The sequence below is a fragment of the Tasmannia lanceolata genome, unplaced genomic scaffold (assembly GCF_043159265.1).
Source record: "Tasmannia lanceolata isolate RefF3 unplaced genomic scaffold, GAP_Taslan_0.1 ptg000026l, whole genome shotgun sequence".
In the NCBI taxonomy this organism is placed as follows: Eukaryota; Viridiplantae; Streptophyta; class Magnoliopsida; order Canellales; family Winteraceae; genus Tasmannia; species Tasmannia lanceolata.
This window is the reverse complement of record NW_027518703.1, coordinates 8,747,203-8,771,157: the sequence shown is the minus strand read 5'-3', so window position 1 is coordinate 8,771,157 and position 23,955 is coordinate 8,747,203. Positions and strand designations below refer to the sequence as shown.

General features: G+C 36.4%; 2 protein-coding genes across 2 annotated transcripts; both read right to left on the bottom strand.

The window, feature by feature from the left end:
• Positions 1-496: 496 nt before the first annotated feature.
• Positions 497-1,640, bottom strand: LOC143858576 (thioredoxin H2-like). The gene is made up of 3 exons (XM_077369244.1): positions 1,506-1,640; positions 995-1,117; positions 497-881 (listed from the first exon to the last, which is right to left on the bottom strand). Exons 1-3 carry the CDS (start codon positions 1,623-1,625, stop codon positions 741-743), a joined length of 384 nt encoding a protein of 127 aa, XP_077225359.1. The 5' UTR covers positions 1,626-1,640; the 3' UTR covers positions 497-740.
• Positions 1,552-22,277, bottom strand: LOC143858575 (putative AMP deaminase). The gene is made up of 20 exons (XM_077369243.1): positions 21,698-22,277; positions 20,687-20,853; positions 19,919-20,129; positions 16,268-16,446; positions 16,071-16,122; positions 15,791-15,918; positions 15,324-15,503; positions 13,331-13,398; positions 13,103-13,245; positions 8,632-8,693; positions 8,019-8,132; positions 6,360-6,500; positions 6,002-6,154; positions 4,842-4,895; positions 4,625-4,735; positions 4,301-4,474; positions 3,930-4,010; positions 3,496-3,594; positions 3,326-3,414; positions 1,552-1,688 (listed from the first exon to the last, which is right to left on the bottom strand). The coding sequence occupies exons 1-19, from the start codon at positions 22,197-22,199 to the stop codon at positions 3,346-3,348; spliced, it is 2,688 nt and encodes an 895-aa protein (XP_077225358.1). The 5' UTR covers positions 22,200-22,277; the 3' UTR covers positions 1,552-1,688; positions 3,326-3,345.
• Between the last annotated feature and the right edge of the window lie 1,678 nt (positions 22,278-23,955).

Here is a 23,955-nt window from a genome sequence, read left to right as displayed (position 1 = left end):
ACAGAATCAGAATGAGGATGTCAATTCTGATTCATGATTCTAACAATCCAAGCGCACTCTTTAGATCAGAATGAGGATGTCAATTCTGATTCATGATTCTAACAATCCAAGCACACTCTTTAGGTTCTAGGTCACGAGTCATCTTGGTGTGTTAAGATGGGATGAATGGTCAATTATCTATGTCAAATCAGTGATACCATTGGCACGTATACATGCTCTCTTATTTCAATAATGGCACTCCTCTCTTTACTTCGTATTCTATTCAGCTATTATTCATTATATGATTTCTCTATTAGTAGATGCTCTCAACAGGCAATCATATGATTCAAGAGTTTTTATATGATGGCCGACCGGGTAATTTACAAGCGCTAGGTGTGTTTTGACCAGATCAAAAATCAAGGGCCAGGTGGTTTGCCACGCCCTACCACCTAGCTCTTGCTATTTTGAGCATCATATAAATTCTCATGATTCATATCAGAATATTGATTCATAAAAGTAGCAGTAAAACATGGGAGCCCATGTATTATTCCATAAAACTCTGATAACAAGCTCGACGACGACAACTAAAAGCAACCAAAATAAGAGAATCTAAAAAAACCAAAGACAGCAAAGGTATCAACAACCCTTTGTCATCATCACCATCGTCATCAAGTCAATGATGATTTGATTACACATTAGACATAGAAAGCAGACTCAATCAAACTAGAGACAACCCTAATAAAGTTAGTGAGACGACTATTCTATTTCTCATCTCTCATGTATTTTTCAATCATCTTCTTGAGATCCTCTTTCTTGGCTCCCACCACCCTATCCACCACCTCTCCTTTCTTCACTAAAACGAACGTTGGCATTGCCTCCACTCCCCATTCCTGAGCGACTTCCTACCATCCAATAAAGAGAAGTTTAAGCTATAAAAATGAAGGTGGGGTTCCAATATAAAAACAGGGGTGTAAAAACAATCTCATTCTGCCAGATTAAAGGGGAGTGTGCATACCATGAGCTCATCTACATCAATCCTCACAAACACCACATCAGCAAAAATCTTAGCAAATTCCTCCAAAACTGGTTCCATGAATCGACAAGGCCCGCACCACGAAGCCGTGAAATCGATCACCATCTTAATCAAAATTCAATCATTCTCGTTAATAAGAAGCAAAATCTAGAAAACCCTAATCATTCTCATTGATTAGAACCAAAACCCAGAAAACCCACATCATTCTCGTTGATTAGAAGTAAAATCCAGAAAACCCACATCATTCTCATTGATTAGAACTAAAATCCAGAAAACCCACATTTTTTCTCATTGATTAGAACCAAAATTCAGAAAACTCAAATCATTATCGTTGATTAGAACTAAGATTTAGCAAAACCCAGATCATTCTCATTGATCAGAACTAAAATTCAGAAAAAAAACCCCACAACATTTTCGTTTAATAGAAGCAAAACCCAGAAAAAATAACAAACCAGATCATCAAATTAAGATAGATAGAGAGAATGAGATTAACCAGTTGGGTAGAGTTCTTGGCAGAATTGAGGTGGATTTTCCAGCGTGCGGCTGAGTGGAATGAGAGAATGGGAGATGGTTCCGTGTCATTAGCATTGGTAGTAGATTGAGAGGAACCCATTTGTTTTTCTTCCTTTAACTTTAATCGAGATTAGATCGATCTGAACCTCTTTCTCTCTTATCTCTGCAATACAAGTATGGAGAAAGGGTAGGCTTTTTATAGCCATTCAACAAAAGAAAGAGAAGCAGATGCTAACCGATGATGTAACGTCAACGGTGACTTTACTTAATTTACTATTAGGAGACATTAGGAATATGTTTAGTTAATTAATTAGGGCGGCCATCCCCTTTTTATGGGAAAATGATATCCGCACAACTGTTTTTTTTTTATAATTTCACTAACTCATCTTGTTTTTTAGTATTTAAAGAGCTGTCAAAAGTTATTACAGTTCCAAAAAAGCTCTCAACAGCCAATTTAAAAAGAAAAGACAATGTGGGCTTGTGCAGTTATTAAAACATGGTTGGTTTGATATCATTTCCCTTTTTCATGTAGGAAAATGCTTACAAGAAAGTCACTTTTATGCTCCTTCCTAAAAGACAATTATTGGGCCCTAGTTTCGCCTGTTAACGATGATCGGATCCGTTGATCAGAATTGCGACCTTAGGGTCGCCAAATTCCATCTAGAAAATCTTGATCGGATCATCCTGTGCCCTTGATCTATCAAGCCTCAATTAGGGTTCCTAGGCCGTTGGATCACGGGGCTTATGTTATTCCACTAAGCATTGGTGTAATCTTAGAGTTGAACTGAAGCAATTTTAGGCCGTTGAATGGGGATTGATTCTCATTTTATATTTTTGCTTTCAATTGTCAATGAAGATAACATGCGCAATGAGCGAATGTGATTCGTACGAAAAACATAGTGCTTTTTTTTATGACTAAGTTTTTATGAGGTAAAAATAGCAACCCAAGAATCTAGAGCTTAAATTGTTCTTTATTTATAAATAAGATTATTTTAATTTAATCTGATGCGTGAATCGAACATTAAGCCTACTTTGAAAACCATTAACTAAGAAAGGTATACGAATATGACTATTCTAACCATTAATTATATACGATTTTGACAATGTAGCTATTGTTTAAAGACAGTATAAATGATTTTTAAGATGGCTGAACTGAGTACAGCAATCAGGTCCATAAATGGTCTTTGATCCTACCCTTATCAGATGATTTTAGACCTTTGATCAAGTATTATGAAACAGACGTGATGTCTTTAAGCCATTGATTTAAGCCTCAATTTTGTGAATGAATCTACGTTTCCTGTGATTGCCCGCCAGATCAACGGTCTGGGTGTTACGAACCTGGGTCACTTCGCAACATGATAGATCATTAAATCAAGGTCACTAAGGCTCTGTTCTTTCGACGTAAAATGGGAGAGAGAGTAAATGGCAGTCATCACATGGCTTTGTTTGAAAATGCAGAATTCGAGTCTGACATTTTGATCTACATGATACAACAAGCTTAACTGGTGAAAGAACATATAAACCATGCATCACATGCAATTCAAATGAAAATATGCAAGTATAAATATGAATGTATGAAAAATGCAAGTCAAAATATGAATGTGTTTGTAGATTACTAAAACTAATGAACAAAATGGCTGTTTCAAATTGTATAGTAAATTGTATTGTAAAGCTCTACTACTATCATTTCACCTTTTTATGGCATAAAGATTAACTCCTATAGAATCATTAGAAGTAACTCTCAATTAAGTAGGAGAATTTTACAACATAAAAGAAGCATTTTAAGTGCGACCAACCTACCTTCTCATGTCATGGTTTGTTCAGGGATCAATTTTCTCAGGAAACAAAGCTTTTCCCGAATAAATGAATTGCATCTCCTCCTTCCATGTCTGCAAAAGCTTCAAATAGTCATGCACCTTATTATAGTTGCTTCTTGGTAAGCATGCTTAGTATGAGCAGTAAAATGTTACCTCATGTCGAAAGGCGATTCTCATATGAGGTATATTCGTTTTATGAACATCATTCCCTTCAGGGCCTCTCTTGAAATATTTGCTTCCCATCCAATGTGACTGCAGCCACTAACAAGAAACTTGGTCAAACTAAATAAAGAGGTGTACAAATTAAACTTTCCCATGAACGTACAAGGAAATGAGAGCTCATAGAATTTGAGTAAAATCCCAATTTATCATTATCAAATCCAAAACTAGAATCATTCATCATTTCTTTTGATAGAATCATTCATGAGAAACCACATTTCAGCCAGAATTGTTCTTAATTAACCTAAAATTGCCAATGATGTGAATCAGTAGATAAACATTGATTTATTGTAAGGCCAAAATTAGAAACAAGAAGCAACTCAAAATGGCCCAAGATGACAGAAATGGGGGTCATCCATGTTTCCCACCTTTGCTGCATGTGAAAATCCGGATTGATAAACTGAATTCCTCGCTATTTCACAGAGATCACACGCAGTGAGCTTCCAGACCTGGAACAGCACATCATTTTAAGAGCCGTGACCTTGGACAATATGAGGAAATGAAATTAAAAAATAGGACCAGTTTGGGTAACAGGATCTCCCCAAATTGTGGCCCGCCTAAATCTCCATTGAACACGTGAACACATACAGTGAATGAAATCATTCAAGATTTGGGTCCCACCATGGATGGTGGGGGGCCTCCTCTTTGCCAGGTTTAATCACAGAACACATGTCATCTGTGCAATGGAGATTGAGGCAAGTGACAACTTAGGGCACCTGCCTTTTCCAATTTAACAAACCTGTGCTGCAACACTATATTCCTCCACTAGTGGTTCTTTGGTCAAATGGATTTGCAAAGGATCATCAGATGAGAGTGAAACATTAAGCCCACGTTGGAAGAACATGGGGAATGGGTTGCGATGATAATTCAAAAACAAAGAATTGTTGCTCAGTGGTGACATGGCCAATCCAATCTGAAAAACATCCTATGATGGTGACAGCTTCAATATAAAATGGGGAAGGGCATGGTGATTCAAAATAGAAATAAATGAAAAAGCATATTTGTATTTCTATGGTGACGAACACTATTCAAAAAAATAAAATAAAAATCTACGGTGATGAACCTGAGAAAGATAATACAAATACTGCAAGACGGGTGATTTCCTTAGATTAATCCCGTGAGAAATGTTATGGCATAAAAGGAAAGCAGCAGTCAAGTGGTCAATGTCACCAGCCTGCACAAATTGAATTCGGCAATACTTAAAACATGATATAAAAATTTCTGCAGCCAAATCAAACATGAAAACTATGAGAATCCTAGGCCAAAAACAAAAAAAATACCTCCCCACAATGCGGACGGAATTTGATTGTGGACAATCCTTTGGATTCACGAAGCTGCTAGCAAAATGGCAGGACACAGTCATCGAATATGAACTGGCAGAACACGGGTTTCAAAAAAATCATGACACTATAACCCAATAAAAAACAACAGAATTTATAACTGCAAGGACTTGATAGCAAAATACAATGGCAAATCTGGAGGGGCCTTCCTCAAGGTCAGTACAGTTCCAATATTTATGGAAATCAAGGATGTCTATAATAGTCAGGCACCTACTTATTACCAGTAAAAAGAATTGCTTAAAACGTTATTATTTTAAAAAACCAAGGACAAATTAGAGGCATCGATTACATAATGCAATGAATTAGACTTAACCCAACACTCAAAACACACATATGATGTCAAGTCGTTTATTATTAATTTGATTCACACAAGAAAACAAGTGTGACTAGTATAATATCTATTTATTTTTTATGGTGTCAAAATTATGCTTACAAATTTTCTATATAGATTCATACAGCGATTTTGATTGATGATGTAATATAATTTTCAAAACTGACTGAGAACCATTTTCAACCATCATCAATACGAAAGAAGTGATGTGGGCATTCAAAATTCTTTGTGGTCTAAAAGTTGACTTTTGTTCAACTATTGTAGGCCAAAAAGGAGGGCACTATTCAAGGAACCCTTTGTCTCATCTAGTATGACGACAAAGTCTTGCAAGGTCTAGAGAGTCTGTTTTGCCTTTGAGAGTCCCTCAAGAGATTGGCTGTGACAAAGACTCTAATCCATAAAAGCAATTGGTACATAAACTTCACCGAGGCCCCACTGAGCTGCATTAGATAAATCTTAAGCAACTGAGAGAAGAGTCATTGTAGACATCTAACTAGAATTTGGTGTCAGAAGTGAATCCTCTTTTTAATTTAAAGAGTCTATTTCTATAAGTATCTTTTTCTCCACAAGATTTGTCTTTTTGTAGGTTAGATGCATGGAGAAAATCGCAGGGATCTGTCAGATCCTGAGCAAGACTTTGAATAAGATCGAATTAAACTTTCCTTTTAAGCAACTAATGTTAAGACAGGTTAATAACCAGAAATATTAAGATTAAAACAAAGTTTGTAATTTTAGTATATGTAAAATGAAGAGAAATGAAGAAGCAAACCTTGTTGAGTGTATACAAATTTGCATAGCAGTAATATGCATAATAGGAATATGCGGGATTAAATTCATTTATCCATTCACCCGGCTTTGGCATGTGCTTGGTTGGGCGCCTTTCGGGTTTACTTTCATCATCTACAATGTCAAAACCTACAACCTGAAAAGTGAAAATAGTAATCCCATCAAGAGCAACTAGTGACCAAGTTGCAAATAAACAACCTAATCAATGCATGGTTAAAATTAATGCAGGGGCCCTTACAAAAGCAATGAGAAGTTGAACATCTGTCTGACCACCATCCAAAGGATAAACTATTATTCTAATAAAATATAATATTTCTCAAATTATTAGGAAATGAACAGACCTGCTTCAGGAACATATGTAGATGAGGATGAGAATTTGGATTGACTGTGACTTCAAAAAGTGGAATAAACACATTATCTAAGATGTTTTGAAAGGATGTAACGATTCCCATTTTTCTGTACACATTGTATAACCTTGGTAGCTGAAAAACATGGAAGCAAATATTAGACATGAGTGAGCATTGCAGTAATTAATTCATAAGAACTAAGTTTATATAATTGAAGACCATGATCCAACAGAAAATACACCAAATTTAAAAATACAAAAACCGTAGATGAAACAGATCTTGTAAAGTAGGCAAGACTATAACATTGTGTGTGTGAAATAGTAAATTCAATTTAATAATTGCCAATAGCCCACATAATAGAATTGCATGGATTTAATAAAAGTGACCATGTTCTGATCCACATACTTTTATCATTTCCCAAGGACCTCCATTAAATTTAACACGAGTCACATGTTAATTTCCAGGAGCCAGAGGTTATTTAATAATTGCCTATAACATGTCAGTGGTGTGTGGAAGAAATTATAGATAAATATATTTTTTTTCAGACAATAGCATGACAGCTCAATCATAAAGCAAGTGTTGGGAACAATTCATAGTTCCATCCCATTTTGGTCTTCATAGCTCTTACAACCATAACCTAGCTATTGACCATAGGGATGTTCAAAGGCCCCATAACCAAGACGGTTGAAGTTTAATTTACATGGTAGCAATAAGGAAAACCTGGGACCAACCAGCCTTTGAAGTGTTTTCTCTAACCAGGAGCATCTTCTTATTTTCACCTATGCAAATTCAGTTGGCAATATGTACATGATTGATGCAGAAGTGCTGTTAGATCAAATAACACAAAAATGATCCGGATGAAGTCTCTGATGAAACTAAGGGTGGCCCCAAAACTCCATATGGACCATATCCCACTTGCTTTGAAGACATATCTAAGGAGAAGAATAAAAATAGATCAAAGAGGGGGTAACATCACCATGAGGTCCAGGACAAAAGCAAAGAGTCTACTCACGGTATGACAGCCAAGAAGATTGGGGTTTTTCTTTGACTTTCAGGAGATTTCTGAAGGGTTTCCTAAAGACAGTTCCGTAATTTTTGTTTCTAGGTTTAGACAGGGAAAGATTGCAGTCAGTTTGATAACGGACAAGTGACATCGCTTCTTCAGTCTGAACCAAGGAATCTGTTACATATGATGCAAAATGAATCTTGTTCTATTGTTGACCAGAGATTTCTATATGAAAAATATGAATCGAAGTTTGAGGAAGGGGAAGGGGAAGGAGGAGCCCTCGGCCATTACAGATAGAGGAGGATTTATTCAATCACATAGTTTGGGCTCCTAGAATATGGCAACCATATAGATTATTGAGCTGGAAAAGTAGAGTTTGGGTGAGAAAGTTCAGTGAATCCAGTCTCAGCAATTTGCATTTGGGACCGATATATTTAAAAAAAGATCCCCCCAACTCCCTGAGTCATTGTTCAGTATTTCAACCAATTGAGAGCTCACCATTTATAACTATTTGATCTGTTAAGAAATTTAGTAGTAAGAACAAATAAACTACTGTGAAATATAAAGATTATAAAAGGATAGATAAGCAAGTCAATTCATGTATTGATGAATATATAGTTAATAAAAGACTAAGAAGACGTACCAACCTGAATTAACCAAACAGCATTTTCACTATAAATGTTATTGTTAACGAACCAGCTTGCCAACTGGTCCCATTCACTTTGTTTCCTTCCATAGATAGAAACCCTATACTCGGCCATCTGTAGTAACAGAAAAATGGTGAAAATGCATATACAAGAAACCTTCAAAAGCCACATGCATAATAATTCTTGAATAGAAGTCGGAATGGCATATTACCGGGATCTGTCACAGTAATGTGTCAAATAACTATTTCAGATCAGATGCACATCGAACATTGAAATGCAATTATTGTTAGAGTTAAACATGATTCTGTTGTGATTTAGATCTCTTAATCATTGGTTATGATTCTGATTAATGACAAGGTTAGAAGTAGTTTCACACTGCACTTGTATACATGCTGTTTATTGTTAGTAGTTATCCTTTAGTAAATGGGTGTTCCATTAAATTCACCAACTAAGGCTATTTTTAGAAGTTGTTGGTTTAATAAAAATTAATGGAATCAACTTTGATTCTTATATCCATTCATTTAAATGGGTGGGACATACAAATGCAAATCTAATAATAAAACAAAAGAAATAAAGAAAAGAAGAAAATTTCAAACACAATGAAATGCCAAACCTGGTATTTGCTCGTGTCTAGATCAGATAAGACTTCTTTTGTTAACTCTGCCAAAAAACGACCTGAAATGTTCATTTGAACAACAAAAGAAAATAATTGGTTTAGCACGGACTGCAAGTCAGACAAAATAAGAGAATGGATAAACCCAAAAACAACCAGTTCCATAGCAATATATCCTAATGCAAATCAACTGATGAGGAGTTCCATTGATGTTGAAATTCTTGGAGTTCCATCGATTTTGAAAATAATGACTAGGTAGGGTTGTCTTAGTTTTTTCCCCTTTTTATTGATATTTTGTCATTTTTTCAATTTTTTCACACTCCCCCCTCGCTTCCCTTCATGCTTCCTTGTCGTTCCCTTTACGCTACCCCAAACCTTTATGCCTGTCCACTTTCAGCCTTCCCCAGAATGAAACATGTTGGGTGCAAATGGGCCTTTGTTGTGAAGCATCGATCCGATGGCACTGTTGAGAAGTATAAGGCGTGCCTATCAGGGCCCAGCCCAGATGTATCGCCTTGTTGAGAAGTATACTCTTGTTTTCAAAGTTAATGCAAAAGAAAAGAAGCAATGTAATAGAATTGACAAAGAACTGGTGTGGATTGGTTTGAAGTGCACAAACTATGGTAAGCCCAATAAAAGACATGAAAGATGTTGAGTAGCCTAAAGGTGGTAGGGATTATACTTTCACTTCTGCGATTACTATTGGAAAGGTTCTTCTCATGTTTTTGATTTATCATTTGATTCTTACACGTCGACTACCTGCCGAAATATTGTCCAGGTTTCTCAGGAAGATCATAATGAGCTGATTCAACAAAAGAATAGAACCAGGACAGCCACTTCTTCCATTGGTAGACACTGGATCCAGTACAGGTACCTCAACTTTTCATGTTTCTACTCATTCTCCTATTCATTCCTGGATTATTTATGGGAAGACAGAGTACAGACCATATGAAAACTATCTAACCTTTCACTTTTATCTATAGATAGTTCAAGAAAAATTGACTAGCAGATGGTTCTTTTTCTTCCATGTTTGGGAAAGGACTATTGGAAGGTAGAAGACTTGCTAATTGACATTTGAGGAAGCGAGCTAACACTTATAACAGTAGCCTTGTTAATTGACATTTGACGAAGATAGTTAACACTTTCAACAGAAGGCTTGCTAATTGGACATTTGACGAGATGAGTTAACAGCTTCAACAGACATGAAGGATAAAGGTGGTGATAATAGAAATGGTTGTATGACTCGATACAGGCATGTTCGACCTAACACTCGAAGTTTCGAAGTGTCTGGACGTAAATGACATTTGTAATACTTAAAAGATTGACCTTCCTCATTCTGATTAGATATTTTTCCAATATTTTTTGCCACATCCACAACATGGTCAACCAGAACCCCAAGGGCATGGCTGTCGAGAATGAGAAGTTAAGACCTTTAATTCATGGTCTAGACTCCCGAGGCACAGTACACCATAAAAAAAATAGCATGACTTTTAATCAAAAGAAGATTTGGCTCAAGAAGCTACAGAAGAAGGTTATGGCTCAATAGTATTCTATGAATTATTTGTAAATTGTAATCACTTGTGCTTAGGACAAAGACGTGAAATCATTTCTTCGATGATCAGTTGGTGGAGAACATAAACCGCCCTAAAATGATTTTATACTTACTGAGATGTTCAATGGTTTATAAGACAGCTGAAGGGACAGTAAAATACCTACCAAGTTGAAGGGGAGGTTTTATAAGACAACTATGAGGTCAGCCATGCTGTATGGCTCAGAATGTTGGGCCACCGAGAAGCAGCATGTGCATAAGATGAGTGTAGTGGAGATGCAAATGCTTAGATGGATGTGCGGCGGCACAAGGTTGGATAGAATTAAAAATAAAGACATCCGTAAAAGATGGGGGCGGCACCAATTGAGGAGAAGATGAAAAAGCACCGCTTAGGATGGTTTGGGCATATCCAACATAGGCCTTTGGATGCTCCAGTGAGAAGAAGTGACTCGTGCCAAGTTGATGGAGTAAAATGAGATAGGGCAGACCGAAAACAACTTGGGTAGAAACAGTGAGGAAAGACTTGATGGCTAGGAACATGACAGAGAACATGACCTTGGATAGGAGATAAGGGAAGAAAATGATCCATGTAGACGAACCCAACTAGTGTCAGGATTAGACTTGGTCAATTTGAGCCACGTAGATCCTTTCACCTTCTTCATGAAAATTTTCTAAAGGATTCATTAGCCGACCCCAACTACTTTGGGACAAAGGCTTAGTTGAGTTGAGTTGAGTTGAGTTGAGATGTTCAATGGATTCTTTTTTGTTTTTCGAAATGACAGAAGAGACGACCATGGTTTAAATTTCTATGGAAACCGAAAAGAAATGACCGAAATGTTTATGTTTCCTTCCCCACCAAAATGCATAAAGAAACCTAAGCGTATATGGAAACCAAAATCGCAAGGGTATTAGTGGTTACTATATCAGTATGTGTTACATAATTATATTTATATGAATTGCTAGTGAAATGTGGTGTATGTATGTATAAATATGAATGCGATAAGATGGTTGCAAGGAAGCGAGACTCATCCATGGCGGTTTGCGCGGTCAATTGACGAGATCTCGGATCGAGTGGTGGGATCCTCCATTTCATTTCATCATGTAAGAAGATCAGCTAATAGTGAGGCCGATAGATTAGCTCAGGAGATGGTCTCTATGGCGGATTGGGAAGTTTTCGACTTTCTCCCTCCTTGATTGATTTTTTCTTCTTTTATGGTTTTTTCTTTGTTTGTGTGTTCGGTTCGGTCTCCTCGGTAGTTGGGGTTCTTCCCTGCTGTGTAAGTTTAGTTTCTTGATTAATTTAATTCTTTATTATTCAAAAAATGTGTTTATGTATAAATATTTATATAAATTAAAAGTGAAATGGGGTGGGTTCACTACTCTTGTGAGGACCACTTCAGACATTATTGAACTGTACCAAGAAAAGTAAGTCAAATCTCTTTTGTTGGAAGAGGCATAATCATAATTGAGCGTTATTATTTCTATGTATTTGTTCCATCAGTAGTTGTTTCAATAAAATGTTCTCTGAAAGTGCAAGAAGGATCCAATAAAGCTTCCCATTATATCTTTCTCCAAATCCAGTAGCACATGCCCTTTCTGATAAATGACGCTTAAACTATCAAAGTTTGAAGGTTACCGGAGGATGTTCATGTAGATGTCATCTTCCAAGAAGAAATGAATGGGAAAAGATAAGATATCTAATTAAAACTGGGTTGGTCATGGATGCGGGGAAGGGTAAAAAGATCGTTAAGATTATGTTGAAGGGTCAACATGTAACCGTAGAACTTGTAACATCATATAGATAGGGGATTGTTAAACCTTTGTGTTCACTTTTCTGCCAAGCTGGAAAGCAATCGAGATTCATTTACATGTAAAATGAATTGCATTGTGACATGGATTACAGGTGAATTGAGATGTTTTGATAATTAGGTGAGAGTGGAATTGACGTGAGTATATTGCAATTGAAAGAAGAGAAGAACAAAAATAGCAAAAAAATTGTGAAGAACAGACAAGAAACAAAAGATAAAAGTGAGAAGAAAATGGATCTGGAGCTGGACCACCACAAAGATTAAGATGGGCTAGTGGAGCACACGAAAGGGGATATAGATCTAAGTCTCTTTTCTTCTTTTTCCATGTCAATGCAGGAGAAGGGCATCGATCTACCCAAAAATTATTCTGAAAATATTTGACAGATGAAACATTTTTCTATATCTTATTCCATAAAGAAAATCTACAGACCCACGTTCAGGAAAATTTTCAACCTTTCAACTTTATACAATTTTATAGGATCTCAGGTTTCTTCAAATCAAGCTTGCTCTGATGGCATGTTAAAACTAAATATTAAATTCTCGCTGATATGGAATTTACATATGGAAAAGAAACCAAGAGGGATATATGATCAAAATACATATTAAATTCTTGTTGACATGGAAATATGGGGGGAAAAAACCAAGAGAGGGTTATATGATAAAAAAAAACCCGGACGGGGTTGGCACGTCGGCTAGTGTCGTGGGTTTGCTCCCCATGACGCGAGTTGGAGTCCCCTCGGAGTTACCCGATGCGCGTGGTTTACAGGTGATTGCGTGCATCTATAGGGATTAGTCCTGCCCTAAAATGGGGTGGGGATACCCTATGTCATAAAAAAATGATCAAAATACCCTAAAACAAAAAACTCTACTGAAGATAAAATATTTACCGTAGTAAGATTATATAATGCATATATGCCTGAAGAAATAATATGAAGCAGTCAGATAAAAAATGATGAGAAATGCATTGATAAATCAAACTTATGTTGCACATTCTCATTTCCCAGTATTGTGAATTGTCAACTCTTGAAAATAAGGAATATATTGAGATTTCAAAACCTAAAAACTATAATTGATAATGCAATATTTCAAAACCCCATCCTTCTATGGCCCAAACCTTGGATAAGATTCTCTTGCTTCAAGAAAATTTCTCTGAGTCTGCTCTGTCCACAAGGATTATACTTAAGATTGAATTTGTCGAACCGATGGAATATATTCTTATCCGCATGCACATCTAATAAATCAACGCTGAGGTCGTATCTGCCGATATCATCCCAAATAAAAAACAGAATAAGTTTTTCCTGTTAGATGATAGCAATGAAAATACAACAGCTGAGAAATTTACCCTGTCAAGTCCAAACTCTCAAAAACTTCCTTAAGGGTAAGATACTTTCCATCACGGAATATGACAACCTGTACGATGAAATCAATGGAGAGCATTATAAAGTAGCATCATCATTATTAGACATAAAGAAAGCATTTCCAAGGATTAAGTTTGGATACCTTCATGTTTATTGAACAGGGATAGGAATAGTTAAAAGGGTCAATTACTGTTACATGCTGCAAATTTGAAAAAATGACGAGAAAATGATGCTTTTTGAAAAAACACTAAGAAATGCTGTTTTATTAAAAGAAATGTTGCTAGGGACGAAAATACCCCTCAACTTACTTTAATCTTTCTCTTCTTGGTTTTACCGTTTTACTCTTTTACTTCCAGGCGATAGAAGTCTTCTTCTCCGGCGAAACATCTCATTTCTCTGGCAGCAGATGCTCCTTTGTCCTGAGGGATTCTGAGGATCAACAACTATGCCTTTCTTGAAAGCCAAGACCACCGATCTATCAGTGTTTATATCGTCATGTGAGCAGAGGATTAAAATAGAATGGGAAGATGAGAAGGAGAAATTGGATTATGGACATGTTGAGAAACCCCATTTGATAATTTTTTGTTGTGTTACTGTGGCTAATGGAAAACTCCACTACCTCTCTTAACTTCTAAACTTGTAAAAGAGATGCTATGGCAAAGTCATATGTTCATCATTTTCGTGCTATCCAATGGACATCAAATGATTAGTTATTTTCAGAGAGGACAAAATCTTTATGCTAGAATTTGTAGAACTACCCTGTTTTGATTGCAAGAGTGGTCGGTCCAAGGTAGGTGATGTTTACCACCGTCTGATATTTGAATGAGATCTACTTGACCGAAGGCAAAAAGAGTTCTGAGTGTTACTGGAATTAAAAAATTTAGTCGAAGCCAAAGAAAATTTGTCGAAGGGTTTCGAAATCTCCCCCTCTTCTTCTCAACGCAAAAACAGGTACTCGAAGCCAAAACAGGATATTCAAAGCTAAAATTTATTTGGTCGAAGCCAAAAATTACTTGGTCGAAGTGAAAAATGTGTTTCCTGTAACATTCGCCGTGGTGTTTTTCGCTTCGACTAAAATTTTTTAGGCTTCGAATAACTGGTTTTTTTGCTTTGACTAACATGTTTTTGGCTGCGACTAAAACTTTTGAATTCCAGTAACATTTGGAACTTTTTTCGTCTATAACTAATATATTTTAGCTTCGAGAAATATTTGTTGGCTTCGACTATCATTTTTTTTTGCTTCGACTATCATTTTTTGGATTCGACTATCATTTTTGGCTTGGAGTAACTTTTTTTTTGGCTTCAACTAGCATTTTTTGGGCTTCGACTATCATTTTTGCCTAACTTACATTGTTTCGAGTGCCTTGCTTCTTATTTTGGCTTCGACTATCACTTTGTGGGTTTGAGCTATCGATTTTTTATTCGAGTTACATTTTTTTAGCTTCAAGTAACCTATTTTTTGGCTATGAATAACCCGTGCGAGTACCATTTTGGCTTCCACTACCCTTTTGCCTAGTGAAAGCTCTTTGGGCAACTGATTTTGGCTACGGCCACTAGAAAAGGGGAAATACTTACAAAGATAATGAGATTTTGGATATTCTGAGGAGGAAAAAGAAAATGAGAAAGGGGCGTCTCTAGAGAACTCTTTCTAACCTCTCAAGACAAATGAGCATATGCCGGAGAAATGAAGATGTTTCGCCGGAGAAGAAGGCTTCTATCGCCGGAGAAGAAGGCTTCTATCGCCGGAAAGATAAAGTGTAAAAACAAAGAAGAGAAAGATAAAGTAAGGTTAGGGGTATTTTCGTCCTAAAAAGTCATTTTTTTTAATCAAACAGCTTTTCTTAGAGTTTTTTCAAAAGTCAACATTTTCTCGTCATTTTTTCAAATGTCCAGCATGTAACAGTAAATAACCCTAGTTAAAACATAGGAAACTTTTTCAAGCTGAAAAAAAACAACAAAAAGAAATCCATAATATACCTCATCAGGTTCTTTTCTTAGTTTCGACTTTATGAAACGCAATAGATGCTTCTGATTCATGCATGCAGAGTGATGCACATGTGTATCAACCTTTCTAACATTGTAGAAATCGCGATGAGGTGCACTTTTCTGAGATAAAAATTCCCGGTCTGCATTTACTAACAAATGGAGACGGAATTTCTGCATGACATCCGGGTATGAGTATAATAAATCAACACTAAAAGAATGCATTCTAGTTGAAATTAAAAATAAAGGGAAATGTTGTCAGCACAACCATATTTTGATATTTGCACAAACTAAGTTGTCTTTTCTTCTCTAATTCGCTCGTGAGAGCTTTTTCGGGAAATGTAATAACCTTTTGACCGCTCTTTAAATACTAAAAGACGAGATGGTTTGTGAAAATAACAAAATATGGCTGTGCTGATATCATTTCCCAGAATAAAACATATAGAGTTTGAAAAAGCCACCTCCTCAAGAAAGCGTAATCGATGATGACATAAAGAACGGACATTTCCTAGAGATATAATTCTCAGTATATGATGCATATCAGTGAAGAATGTCGTTGAACTTGCAACTGGGTAAAGATCTTCCATTGCTGAAAGAACATTCAAAAAGAGCTAACTGCTTTTTATAAATTAAAATTAATTCACATTATGATAGGCCACAGCCCAGTAAAGTTTCATAGTAACAAAGAGTACATAACATGGCAATAAAAATTTCTGAATATAATAAAGTTACAATCCTTACCATCTTTGCTTGCATAAACATGTACAACTCCATCCTCCATCTTAAAATAATGCTGTTTTAAGAAAAAATAACAATATTAAACCAAGGCACCTGTAAATGTTGGTTTAATGTGACCGCATGAAATTTTGTTATTTTATACACAGCAGGAATAGATAATTAGGACAAGACTATCAATCAGTAATAAATAAACAACTTACTGATGTTGGTTCTACAAAGTGAAAATGAAATGGATTAGGGTTCAGCTTTGGCATATTTGATACTGTAACAGTTTCGTCCACCCATGCAACGATATTTTCCCTGTAGACATACTTTTCCCGCAGAACCAAACATTCTCGAATCATCATACATACTTCTTCATCTTCTCTACTCGGTGCCACTAAGACCGGTTTCAGAAATTTAGGAAATTGCTTCAGGAATTGGTTGGTAAAGGTATAGCAATCATTAAATGAAAAAGAAATTGGTCAGAAAAAAGTAATGTTTTCTCTTCAGATTTGAACTAGTAAAACTGTACCGGTTTTCTCAAAAAGTTGATAATTAATCAAGAACTATTATTTAAAAGAGGGATGTCTTTAAACCTTCACAAATTAGTCCATTTTTTGCCTCCACAGATCGTAGGGTTGGGATGATCCTAAGGATCTGATTTTTTATGGACACCCTATCTATGTGAGGGCCTTTAAAATGGATGGCTTGGATCACCCAAACAATGTGGGCCCCCACTGTATTTTAAGCTAGTGTGTAGATAACTCTCTACACATATGTGTAGGAACCGTTTTCTCTATTTAAAAATATCAAATTTAAGGAAAAAAGAAGCAACAGAATGTAAGCATTACCCTTCATAGCCATATTTAGAAGGGAAGTTGCCCACTTGAGTTGTGAGACATGAAAGTGAAAAGGACATAATACCCAAACACAGATACAGTTGAGAGAAAGGGCAACAATGTAGCTCAATACATCTTAGACACATACAATACAATGTAAAACCACTTCCATATCAAATAGGACAACACAAAGCTAAATTTGTTGCTTTGAAGCTTCATATATAAACAAGGCAACACAGACAATGATAAAGTCGGAAACAAAGAGGCACCCAGTTCAGAGTTTCTAAGGGTAATGAGACTCTGATAAGTGTGGAAGGAAGCAGATGTATAGAGATGCCATCATAAGCGTACATGTAGGGTTTTTGGGCTTTTTTTTTGGTTTTTTTCTCTTTTCCCATTTGTAAGTCATTGAAGTCACGTAAGTGACTTAACGTATGTAGTGGGTCCACTCGTTATTTGTGCATAACATAAGTAAAATGGTTTGTGTTTCTCCTTACCCTACGAACACTTTCCTTCAACTTCACAATCCCTCATTTTTCTCCCTCTTCTTCTCTCCCTTCATCCCTGTTTCCATTCTTGCTTCTTTTGACTTCTTCCTCGTTAATCTAGTTGATGTTCTAGATTTATAACATGGCATCCGTGGGCACCTGATCCAGATCTAAATCAGATTTGGAGTCTTTTCCTTCTTTCGGGTATTGATGAGCACAATGGATGGCAATATGGATTATATGACAAAATTCAAAGGAACGTTCTATACTTTATTTCATGCTACCTATGTTCTATTTGGGTGAGATCTTACTTCGATATTACCTACAGAAGAATAATGACCGCAACAAGCAGTCATAATGACAGCTCAAAATCCATGATCGCAACGGTTAATGGAAGAAACTTTTGGAATGGGCACAATCGGCTAGGATGTTTAGGCCCTATTCGTTTAAGATTATGACAACCAATAGTCAGTGCCAAACCGATTATTGGACTCAAAGTTAAACGTAATTTTGATTCCAATAATCAGTTTGGCACTCACAAGCTGTTGTCATTATCTTAAACGAACAGGGCCTTAGTTGTAGTTAAAGGCATGGTTTTAAATTTCGACCGAAATCCGAAATTTCGGACCGACACCGAAATCACCCAAAACCGAAACGGTCATTTATTTCGGCCAAAATTTTGGAATTTCGGTTGAAATTTCGGTTTTTCCTAAATTTGACCCAAAAAATCTGTTTTTTTTAATATTAATTTAATATTTCACCGAAATTTTGACCGAAATTTAATATTGAATAAAATATTGGTTTTGGGTTTTGTACCAGATTTCGACCGAAATTTCGAAATTTCGAAGAAAAAATAAAAAGGTCCGAAACCGAAATTTTAAACCTTGGTTAAAGCCTTAAAGAAACTTGGGTTACATAACCGAAAAGGTTAAAAAACCCAAAGAAGAATATTCATCCCACCATGTTTGGGAAAGTGAGAATCTCGCGATGGCTAGGCTCTTACATTCGATGGAGCAAAGTATCAGTAGAAATTTACCATTTTTGAAGTCTGTGAAGGATATATGGGACAAAGTAGCCTAAACCTATTCTCAAAGGGAGGATTTAGCATAGATTTAGCATTTGCATAGGGAGATCGCAAATATGCACCACAGTAATATATTTATAGAGGATTATTTCGAGCTTCTCGGACATAATGAGAGAAACTCAATTGTTATTATCTCATAGCCCCTACTCTTGAAGATATAAAGAAACAAACCAACCAACGAGGATTTTTGAATTTTTGGCTGGCTTGAACCCAAATCTAGAACTCCAGTAGGTTCAAGTGCTTGGGAAAGATGAGCTGCATTCCCTTAAAATCCGTCTATAATTATAGCTGAGGAGAAGCTATCTGAAAGCAACCCTGATGGGTATTGGTTCAGCGACAAATGCAGAGCATTCAACTCAAGCAGCGGAGTCTTAAGGCAATAAAGGAGGTGGCGTCCAGAGACATTGACGACTGATAGAGATTAAATAAGTGTGCTCATTGAGGGAAAAGAAAACATACAAGAAGAACGACGAGTGCACATATTCACCCAAAGATAAGAACGACGAGTGCCAACACAGCCACAGTTGAGGAGAAGAAGGCAACAACTAATCCTCAGACCACAGAAATATAAACATACCCAAGGGATATATGGCAATTAAGGATATAAGTGAAAACTTACTTAGTTCAAAGTGTCATTTAATACCTTTCCAATAAGGAGTCGTCGGGTATACCTGCTTATGTATACTTTAATCATGTTTCCATTCAGTCTCAATCATTTACTTTCTGGATCATTGACTTAGGACCTGCAGACCGCATGATGGCTTTCTATCTTTTGCTCCTATTTCTGGTGGGATTAAACTTGTAGATGGAACCTTTTTTTAAATTGTCTGGAAAAGGAGTCTATCAATTGTCCTTTTCAATTAAGTTTAATATGGTATTCATGTCCCGACTTTCCCTTCTAACTCTATATTTCTTAGTAGACTTACCAAGAAATTGAACTGGAGTGTAACTTTTTATCCCTCTCAGTGCAATTTACAGGACTTGAAAATGATGTAGGCGATTGGTGGTGGGCATGAGGTCAACAGAGTGTACCTGTTGAATACGAAGACTATCAACAACACAAAGTGTCATTCAGAGTCAGTCGATCATCTAAGTCAACTGTACTTGTGGCATTTTTCGTTTAAGTCTTTGAAGTTGCAATTTGTGAATAAATTTAATACAAGTAGTGATTCGAAAATAAATTTTGAGACTTGTCAGTTTTCTCAAGATAGGTGGTTAATGCCACCAATATGCCACTAGTTTTGTTAAAATGCACCCTGCCTCCAAAGACAATGGATCCTATAAATTCAAATACACGAAGATTTCAAAAAAAAAAAAAAAACCATTTCAAAAAAATAAATTCAAATGTATGAAGATATCAGCATGCATGTTTCTTATGACTTGGAGAAAATATACATGAAATAGACCAAAGACGAATATCCAACAATTAAACTTTTCAAGCTAGGAATTTGGAAATACCGTGGAGTGTAGCTTTCAGTGGAATAAGAATGTTCTCAGGATCATTCCCCAAAATATCCACGGCATCAGGTTTTATTGCTTTCGTACCATGAAGATTTGTTGTAGTACATGACTTGCTAATATGCGATCCATATTTCTGATCCTGTCCAGAATTATCATTTGCTACTTCAAATGAAACATCCGACAAATCTTGAATGTTTGCATATGCATCCTAAAACACCAGAAAGGAAAAAAAAAAGGCAATCAGAATCATTCAATTTATATTGGCCTCTAATCATAAGGCTATTGTTCAAGCCTATGTACCAACAAAATTCCATTTCTTTGAAAAATTCCATTTCAGACACATTTTAGACCGGCATCAATGCAATCTTAAGACAATTTTAGTTCATCTTTTTGAATTTTTCTTCAATAATTTATACATTATTTTTGTAAGTCAATGCACCTCTGTTCATTTGGATATTTCTTACACATTTTTTTACTTTTCTGAAAGAATAAATCGTTTGGTATTCAAATAATAATAATAAGCCTTCACCATCAATTTCTAATAATATGGTCAGCCATGACATGCTGGACTAATATGGTCAGTGTGTCTGACACAACAACAAAAAAAATCCTTGTCCATGTTACATTGCTAGCACCATATTCAATGAGCAGCTAAAATGTAGTAAAATACAATTAGAAAAAGTATCACACAAGATAATAACGAGGCAAAACTATTCTGAAGATTATTTTCTCATATGGGCAACGAGTTGAAACAATTTTACATACATCGATGCTCGGATAGTTAGCTGGATCAGAATTTATGTTCCCATTTTCTAAACTGAAATGTCCTTCTCCTCCATTTACAGGTGCAGTTCCTTCATCATCAGAACCTTCTACACTGTCAAATGCATTCACCATTGGAGACTTGGGGATTGTCGGCCTACCAACGTTTCCTACAAAAATGTTAAACGGAATAAAACGGTCAGAGCTAAAGATAAAAGTAACGCACGCCATGATAAATAGTACAATTTTTTTAGATATCAAGAACAATCCATTCTTGATCAGAAAGCACTGTAAGGTGCTCTGTTTGACTCATCATCTGCTAAAAATTCAAAGAGAAGTGTAGCATGCATTCAATCACAATCTGATCTTCACGGGGCAGTGACAATATTCACCCCTAGAAAACCCTAACTATAAGTATTTGTTTGATAATTGATACCAAATAAACTTCCTTCTTAATTAGTGTTACTAGTAAAAGCTATTGTCTTTGGGTATAAAAACAAAAGTTCCCTAAATCGTGACTAAGTGAACAAGCGGGATGTGATCCTCTCATGAGTTTTAAGTTCAGTTTTCTGTCCTGACAGCAGACATAAATCTATGTTAATTAGGACACCACAATCAAGGCCTGAAGAAAATAAAAACACGTCCACATTAAAAATGAAAAGCAGAAGTATTAGAAGTGAGAAACTCCAACATGAAGACGATGCCTGAAAGGCCTTCAATGAAAACCCAAATGTGCTGCTACTCATGCCAACAGTACTTAAAATTCTTCTACAGTTTGATTAAAGATTCTAGAAGTTGGAGTGGGATATAAGGATATAATTCTCCTATTGTTTGTTGGGACCCGGGTAGAACTCACCCTTGAAAGCGTATAGTGTTTAGAATCTCCCACATCATCATCTGTTTTGAACTTCAAAAACCAAATTGAATGAAATGCTAATCTTAACCATTTACTTATTAACAAAAAAGAACCCACCATAAAAAACTAACTGAAGAGTAAGGTAAAAAAAAAGATACCCTCTCTTTGGGGAGTCTGGAGTAGAGGAAGGCCAGGTGGAATCAAGTCAAGTCTACCAAAAGAAGAAGAAGAAGAAGAAGAGGGTTGACCATTCCTCATGGATCGATCCATCTTCTCTTTCTCTTCCATCCAATACCCAGAGAAAACAACATTGGGTAAAGAATTCGAAACCCTGTAGCAATAATTCTCGTCCTCGTTATCGGACCCGGACCCGGACCCAGACCCAGATAGACTCCGCTCCAACATTCTCCTATTAAAATCAAAATCATAACGAACATCTTCCTCTTCTTCCTCTTCCTCTTCCTCTTCCTCTTCCTCTTCCTCTTCTTGGTTTTTTAATGGCTTTTTGGAATCAGATGGGATTTTGCGAAGGTCAATTAGGCGTTCGAGAATCTCGTCGACTGAGCGTTTGTGAATGTAGAAGGCGGAAATGGCCATTAGAGAGGCACCCACGAGTGCTGCCATGGCGAGTTGCAGAGAATAAGGAGAAGGGGAATCCATTGCTCTGCCCTTTTTTTTGTGGTGGAGTGTGTATGTAGACTGTAGAGGGTTTCTCGCCCGTGAGTCCGAATAAACACTTTCTTGGGAACAGTTTATATGGATTGGCGGGTTATTTTGCCTTTGTGGCATTCGCCCATTTGAAATGTAACAGATGTAACACCTAGTTGTGTTTTGCTTCACGTCATGAGAGCCCAAGACTTTTTATCTCCGGCCCTGTTTGTTTGGGATTTTGAGAATCTACTGGAAGTAACTATTTATTTGACTCAAAATTAAACAAAAAATTGAGTCCAATAATCAGTTTGGACTTAGTTTGGGGCAAAGGGTTAATAGAGTTAAGTAGAGAATCAGTTTTGGACTTACAATCGGTTTTCAAAATCTAAAACAGACGCAGCCTCATGTGAACCTGGTTACGTTCGGATCACTCCGTCACAGAGGCTTACGAACCCGAATCGGTTCGTAACGTGATTGATCTTCTTAGAAGGAAGATCGGCCTCTTAATCCACTTCGAGGAAACAATCAGCCCTCCTTTGTGTATAAAACACACTTCTCAAACAAGTTTCTTTATTGATTTTCCATAAATAATAACATGTGCGTATACAAGTAATATATGACCGTGGTGTCAATATTCAAAGTTGGCGTTTTATGTGGGACAACAATTCAAATCAATACATGATATGTGAGTGTCTCACATTCTCCAACACACACAATCTACTCAAGTTGGTAAGGATATTTCAATAAAATATAATTCAGAGAAAAGAAAAGTCCCTCCCTCGCACCATCTGAACTGGTATCTACTAAAGTTGGTAAGGATATTTCAATAAAATATACTTCAGAGAAAAGAAAAGTCCCTCCCTCGCGCCATATGAACTGGTAATATATGACCGTTGTGTCAATATTCAAAGTTGGCTTTTTATGTGGGACAACAATTCAAATCAATACACGATATGTGAGTGGCTCACATTCTCCAACACAGACAATCTACTAAAGTTGGTAAGGATATTTCAATAAAATATAATTCAGAGAAAAGAAAAGTGCCTCCCTCGCACCATCTGAACTGGTAATATATGACCGTTGTGTCAATATTCAAAGTTGGCGTTTTATGTGGGACAACAATTCAAATCAATACACGATATGTGAGTGGCTCACATTCTCCAACACACACAATCTACTCAAGTTGGTAAGGATATTTCAATAAAATATCATTCAGAGAAAAGAAAAGTCCCTCCCTCGCACCATCTGAACTGGTAATATATCACCGTTGTGTCAATATTCAAAGTTGGCGTTTAATGTGGGACAACAATTCAAATCAATACACGATATGTGAGTGGCTCACATTCTCTAACACACAATCTACTAAAGTTGGTAAGGATATTTCAATAAAATATACTTCAGAGAAAAGAAAAGTCCCTCCCTCGCACCATATGAACTGGTAATATATGATCGTTGTGTCAATATTCAAAGTTGGCGTTTTATGTGGGACAACAATTCAAATCAATACACGATATGTGAGTGGCTCACATTCTCCAACACACACAATCTACTCAAGTTGGTAAGGATATTTCAATAAAATATAATTCAGAGAAAAGAAAAGTCCCTCCCTCGCACCATCTGAACTGGTAATATATCACCATTGTGTCAATATTCAAAGTTGGCATTTAATGTGGGACAACAATTCAAATCAATACACAATATGTGAGTGGCTCACATTCTCTAACACACACAATCTACTAAAGTTGGTAAGGATATTTCAATAAAA

Bases quoted from the DNA above. Each gene is read 5' to 3' on its own strand.
- LOC143858576 (XM_077369244.1), bottom strand. From the start codon at position 1,625: ATGGGTTCCTCTCAATCTACTACCAATGCTAATGACACGGAACCATCT. The intron at 1,118-1,505 runs GTTAATCTCATT...ATTTTGATTAAG, and splicing joins CCAAGAACTCTACCCAACTG to ATGGTGATCGATTTCACGGC. The intron at 882-994 runs GTATGCACACTC...ATTGGATGGTAG, and splicing joins TTGATGTAGATGAGCTCATG to GAAGTCGCTCAGGAATGGGG.
- LOC143858575 (XM_077369243.1), bottom strand. From the start codon at position 22,199: ATGGATTCCCCTTCTCCTTATTCTCTGCAACTCGCCATGGCAGCACTC. The intron at 13,399-15,323 runs GTATATTATGGA...TTCATCGTACAG, and splicing joins TAAGAAAAGAACCTGATGAG to GTTGTCATATTCCGTGATGG. The intron at 13,246-13,330 runs GTAAATTTCTCA...TGATATCGGCAG, and splicing joins GAGAGTTTGGACTTGACAGG to ATACGACCTCAGCGTTGATT.